General features: G+C 41.6%; 1 protein-coding gene across 5 annotated transcripts in view; it reads left to right on the forward strand.

Annotated features, from left to right (window-relative positions):
• Positions 1 to 5,614, forward strand: part of Nell2 (neural EGFL like 2) — a 340,654-nt gene extending 335,040 nt beyond the window's left edge. For all 5 annotated transcript variants that reach the window (XM_042677765.1, XM_042677763.1, XM_042677762.1 and 2 more), the window contains one exon: positions 4,905 to 5,614. In XM_042677765.1, coding sequence (XP_042533699.1) covers positions 4,905 to 4,955 — 51 coding nt within the window. In that variant the 3' untranslated portion in view covers positions 4,956 to 5,614. The remainder of the gene's footprint in view (positions 1 to 4,904) is intronic.
• Positions 5,615 to 6,581: the final 967 nt, after the last annotated feature.

Below are 6,581 nucleotides of genomic sequence, written 5' to 3' on the forward strand. Positions count from 1 at the left end.
AGAGTATAAGGCCCAGAAATGAGGTTAATGACAGTAATAGCACAAAAGAAAGAGAAAGGATGGGGGAGAGAGAGAGAGAGATGGAGTGATAGAGATGGAAGGGGAAGGGGTTTAGAGAAGAGGAAGGAAGGGAGGAAAGAAAAAGAAAAAGAGAAAAGAAGGAAGGAAGGAAAGAAGGAAGGATGGAAGGAAGGAAGGAGGGAGGGAGGGAAGGAGGGAAGGAAGGAAGGAAGGAAAAGAAAGAGAAAGAAAGAAAAGAAAGAAAGAAAGAAAGAAAGAAAGAAAGAAAGAAAGAAAGAAAGAAAGAAAGAAAGAAAGAAAGAAAAGAAATTATACCAACTATAACAAAATAACAGCTCAAGCCTTTTCAGTGAGAAAAATGCATTTAGGAAAGAGCATGAATGAGCTTGTCATTTGTTTCTTTATAAACAACTACTGTAGTTTGAGTTTTGATGAAAATGTATTCCAGGGGCTGGGAAGGCAGAGTACTTGCCTTGCATGCATGAGGCCCTGGGTTCGATTCCTCAGCACCACATAAGCAAAAAGAAAAAAGCTGGAAGTGGCACTGTGGCTCAAGTGGTAGAGCGCTAGCCTTGAGCTGAAAAGCTGAGGGACAGTACCCAGGCCCAGAGTTCAGGCCCCACGACCAGACCCCCCCAAAAAAAATGAATTCCAGAAAGTACATTTTGAGATTAAAGTTCTATCTTCTTCTCAGATAAGATCTGATTCTTAAAAGTTGCTGTATAATACCATTTGCTGTCTTATTAGTTATGATTTATAACAATGTGCTCAGTTTTGCCCAATTTGTCTCAGATATTAATTTTATTAGATTTTGTGTATTTTAAAAATAAATTGCACATACAACAAACTAGATATTATACTGGAGGCACCATCTGTTAGTTTTGTTTCCAGAGCATTAATAGTGTCTCCCTACACCACCCAACTCTGAATTATTCATTTTTAGTTGATAAGTAAATAGTGATAGTTGAAAGCAACTGAATTTCTTCTTCTTCTTCTCCTCCTCCTCCTCCTCCTCCTCCTCCTCCTCCTCCTCCTCCTCCTCTCTTCTTCTCCTTCTTCTCCTTCTCCTTCTCCTCCTCCTCCTCCTCCTCCTCCTCCTCCTCCTCCTCCTCCTCCTCCTCCTCCTCCCTCCTCCCTCCTCCCTCCTCCTCCTCCTCCTCCTCCTCCTCCCTCCTCATCCTCCTCCTCCTCCTCCTCCTCCCTCCTCCCTCCTCCCTCCTCCTCCTCCTCCTCCTCCTCCTCCTCCTCCTCCCTCCTCCCTCCTCCCTCCTCTCTCCTCCTCCTCTTCCTCCTCCTCCTCCTCCTCCTCCTCCTCCTCCTCCTCCTCCTCCTCCTCCTCTTCTTCCTTTTTTGTTCCGCTGAACTCAGCCTGCGTGTTGTCCCTTGGCTCTTCAGCTCAAGGCTAGCGCTCTACCACTTGAGCCACAGCTCCACTTCCAGCTTTTTCTGCTTATGTGGTGCTGAGGAATCAAACCCAGGGCCTCATGCATGCAAGGCAAGCACTCTACCACTGAACCACCTTCCCAGCACCTGAACTTCTTATTCCTATAAAATTAACTTAATAGCTTTTAGTTTCATTGTCATAATTTTGAGATCAATGCTAAAACTAAATAAGTAACTTAATCTGCCTTTGGCTATTTATAACTTCATTCTCAGACCATACAAAATTGTCAATATAGTCATTTAGGCTTGAATTTGGGGCCTGAATACTATACCTTAGCTCTTTCATTCAACATTGGTACTCTATCACTTGAGCACTTCTGGCTTTTTGCTTGCTACTTGCAGATATGAGTCTCACAGATTTACCTGCCTAGGCTGGCTTTGAACTGTGATCCTCAGATTTCAGCCTCCTGAGTAGCCAGGAATACAGGCGTGAGCCACTAGTGCCCAGCTAGGTAACAGTTTATTTAAACATCTTTGAATGTATTGAACTGAAATTTCCTAATGGTCATCTGCTTAATTACACCAAAATCATCTTTGAGTCTTTTTTCTATACTACTTTTTCTCTTAAGGGCCACATTTCCCTGTTTTCCTCAGATTTATTCATTTTATAGTATGTAGGATACCATGAATGCCGTGTTGTATGGATCCTAGATTCCACTGGTTTCCTTTGAAGGGTATTTCTGTTCTGGCAGATTGTAAATAGCTGGCCAGTCACGTTGTGTTTGTAGACACTTGATGTTGTACTTGTTACATGAGTCTGTGTTCTGACTTCTTTTTAGTTATAGAGTATGTACCTCTTAATCTTGAGATATTATTTTATCCCTTATCATGGCCCCTTTGAAGATTTCAGTGAAAACTTGAATTGTTACCAATTGTTTCCAACTTGGCCAGGACACATATTAAATACTGATACAGTGTGAACACATCTGAAATCTCTACTGAGAGCTTCCAGCATTCCAGCTGAGTCTCCCTGATTATCTCTGTAGGGTCTCCTCTGCAATTCAACAACCAGCCGAAGCTTTGAAGGAAAATAATGTGTTGATTCACTTCCTTACTGTATAGGCATTCCCTTTTAAAACTTTTTGAGCCCCTACGCTCTCCTCTTGACATCTCCAGCCCCTAAGATTGCAGATTTCTGCCTGACTTATGGTTATATGAAGATGCAGGCTAAGGAATGCCCTAAAGTGAAATACCAAGGCAAAGTGAATCTCACACAGTAAATTTCCTTTCCCTTCAAGGCTTGAAATCCCTCCTCATCTGCCCGCCGCTCTCCATCGCCCACAATTCCTATTTTTATATCTTGTCCAGACTCCATGGTTTTCATCCATAGGCAGGATCACCTTATGGAATCAGTTACATCATTACTGAGTTCAGAACCCCGGTTGGAAGACTGGCTCATCTTTCATGTATGAACTACACACTTTCTCAGTTGAAGAGCTGCCAATGATAGTGCTGCAGTGCAGTGTACTGCAAAGTCGGAGCCAGTGACACAGCATGAAGAAGATACTCATGGAAGGATTTGGAAAATAAACTATTTTTTGGAAAATAAAATCTTTTCTTGAAGTATGCTTATGGGAACAGTAGTAAAGAAGTTTTTTTTTTCCTCATGGAATTTGAGTGATAATTTCTCAAGTGACAGGATGTACCACAAACGCTCTCTCTTTCTGCTCAGTGGAGGAGCTAGTACGTAGTGATGCATAGATAGTCTGGGGCTCAAAGAATGACGGTAAAGCTTTACAACTCTGCTGCAGGTCCTGGAGATGGGAAGTCTCCGTCTCACTGCCAGAGTCAGGATTCAGCTTAATTGTAATTTTGAAAGGATTAGGATTAAGTTAAATCAATAATTATCTTCCTGGGTATAGGCTGGTTTTTTTTTTTTTCCCCTCTCATTTGCTGTGCTTCAGCAAAGACTAGAGTATTAAATTCTCTTTTTCAAAAGTTTGATCTTAGAGAAACAAAGACACTTTTGATTATATCATATTAAAGTATAGTACATTTTTAATCAAAGTTATCTTTGGTTGAAAGTTGGTTATCTGAGGGGAAAATAGAGATTAGAGGATGCATTTTAGAAGCAGACATAAGTTTGAATCCCAGCTCTACCATTTATGAACTGTGATTTTGGACATGATATTTAAGCTTTCTGATCTCCATTTTCTGAACTAAAATGTGTGACTATTCATAGAGTCCCCGATGGGAATACAGAAGGCTTGAAATGAGATCATGTTTAAGATGCTGGCAAAGTATCTGACAGAGTACTCAAACTAGAAGTGTAAAGAGAGTGTTATCACTGTAATTGTAATAGCTGCATTCACATCATCTTAGTAGTAGTGAGCTGGGTGAGAAAAGTACAAGTGTGAGGAATTTAAGAAGATGGAAGGGAGATTTTTTTCCTTCCTTGTAGTCCAGAACATTATTTTGATATTTGTAAAAACCACTTCAGCCCATCCCTTACCTGCTTCCCCTAGTATGCTATTTTCCTCACCAAGTTAAATTTCTCATCAGAACCTTTCTCAGCTTCTTAACTATAACTCTGGTCATTTCTAAAACCTCTTCTCCTGCAGGGCTTTGTGTTGTGGGCCTATTTCCATGCATTTGCCTTCAGATCTTGGACCTCTACGGAGAAAGCTGCCCTGCTTACCCTTTGTCTTAAGTCAGTTTGGATTTCTGCAACACAATACCATAGACTGGATGGTTTAAACTATAAATGTTAGTTCCCACAGTTGTCAAAAGACTGAGAGACTCACCTTCATTGTCCTAGGTCAAGGCACTGGATGATCTGGAGTCTAGCAAGGGAACTCTTCTTGTATATATAGAGCATCTTCTCATTGTGTCCTAAAACAATGGAGAGCGGGGGGGGGGGGGGGGGGGGGGGGGGAGGCTGGGGGGTGGAGGGGGGAAGGGGAGAAAGTAAGCAGCAAGCTTTCCAGTATTCGAATTAGGGATGAGGATGAGGCCTTCCTAAATGGAAGTAACTCCCAATAACCTCACCTCCTGCTACCATTATCCTAGCCATTAGAATATCAGCACACACACGTTGGTAGGGCACAGCAATCCAAAGTACTTTCCATAAGTTTTCATTGTGTGCTCACTGGTACTTTCTAGTTTCTTTCCCTAATAAACACTTGCCTACAGCGTTCATAACCAGATCTACTTTATTAATATGGCTAGTGCCAATATGCTTAGCAGGTATTTTGTGATTAAAGAAATAAAAGAAGAAGTGTGATACAAGAGTGTGTCCGAGGGTCAGTGAATTCAGTCCACAATTACCACATCACTGGGCATGGTCAGCCGTGTAGTAGGAGAGTCCTGAGTAGCCGTTCAGAGACTCAGGAAATAACAAGAACTACGTAGTTGGCATTTGTATGTCATTGTCAGTAGTTGCTAATGTTTTTAAAAAAACATACTCCACCTTCCTTTTCACTTTTTTTTTTTTTTCCTAGAATGGCCACATCTGTTGCTCAGTCGATCCGCAGTGCCTTCAGGAACTCTGAAGTTAACTGTCTCATGGGAGATTTCTGTTTAAAGAATGTTCTTTCCTTAAAAAGACCAAAAAAACAAATGGTGAAAACGGATGATGTATGGGCAGCTCAATACACTTTGTGAGTCGCTGAGTGAACTTTCAATTGTGGAATTTGTGGAGCTTGAGGAAAACAGAAGGCAAAAGGAAGATTCTTGGGGAAAAAACTAGCCCACAGATCTGGCTCTGCTGTACCTAATGCCATTCTTGTAGGATTGGTGTGCAACTCGTGACGTCATGACACCTGACCTAGGACACAGGAGCCCAGTGGATCCTGGGAAGCCTCTGGCTTTCACTGGTACAGGAAACTTCCTCCTAGATCAGAAGCTTCACGAGTCAGTCAGGTTCTTCACTGCACAAAGACAAGCTTTCAGGTAGTGAATGAATTCTATTTTCTGAAGCAAACATATAAGCTGTAATGCATTATGTACAGTACACACTCTGCAAAGAAGTCTGATACCAGTTATTGTAATGATATAAAAAAAATAATGCACAGGCATGGTTACTTAGTATTTTCTAACAGGAAAAGTCATCCCTACTTTCTTGTTTTACTGCACTTAATATTATTTGGTTGAATCTGTTCAGTATCAGCTCGTTCTTGTGCAAAATTAAATAAATATTTCTCTTACCTTATAGTGTCTGTTGTTATCTTGTTAAATGTGTTCTTTCTTTTTCTCCACTTAAAATGGTTCAAACTATAAAATGCGACCGCTCATGCCTGTAATCCCAGCTTCGCAGGAGGCTGAGAGCTGAGGATTTTGGCTAGAAGACAGCTTGAGCATGAAAAATCTGAGACTCTTATCTCCTCTAACCAGCCAAAAAGCCAGAAATGCAGCTGTGGCTTAAGTGGTAGAGTGCCAGCCTTGATCAAAAACCTAAGGGACAGTGCTCAGGTCCTAGTACCAACACACACACACACACAATACAAATTGCTTCCTGGTTTTACTGATGAAAAACTTCCCACTAAGTTGTTTTCAAATTGAAATGTGAGTTTCACTGAAGTATATGTGCATAAGTGTGAGAGGAGACTCATCGTGCCTTGGTTCACTCTTCCACTCTAGCGCCTCCATCTCACCTTTGTTGTCCTGCTTTGTGTCCTGGGGACAGACTTGTATAGAAAGAATTAATGAGTGCTCTCCCCATTGGTCTCAGTTTTGATTGAACTTGGGTGAGGGCCCTGGTGGTACATCCAGGGGAGGTAAATATGACTATTTATTTTGGTGATTTCCTTCCTTCCGGTCACCACCGTAACTGGCTGTGTCATCCTTTGCTTCTGAGAGATTCTTGTGTCTTCTCACTTTGAGATGGTGACAATCTGGCTGCCCTGTCCTTGGGAGAGGGATCCTCTCTATTACTTGTTAGTTTGTTCCCAATCACATCTTTATAAATGGTCCCTTTGTTAAATTCTTTAATTAGCCATCCAAGTACACCATCTGTTTCCTGCCAGAACTCTTGACAGATAAAACATAAGGAGGGGTTTGGGTGATGATTGGAAATGTCTTCGAGAACTAGTCCTCCACAGTGATACAGAAATCCTTTCAAGGTTTAGAGGGCATCGTTATAGGCCATGTTCAACTCCTGTGACACGTAAGGATCTCAG

Source organism: Dipodomys spectabilis, unplaced genomic scaffold, assembly GCF_019054845.1.
Source record: "Dipodomys spectabilis isolate Male_0828 unplaced genomic scaffold, ASM1905484v1 ptg000039l, whole genome shotgun sequence".
In the NCBI taxonomy this organism is placed as follows: Eukaryota; Metazoa; Chordata; class Mammalia; order Rodentia; family Heteromyidae; genus Dipodomys; species Dipodomys spectabilis.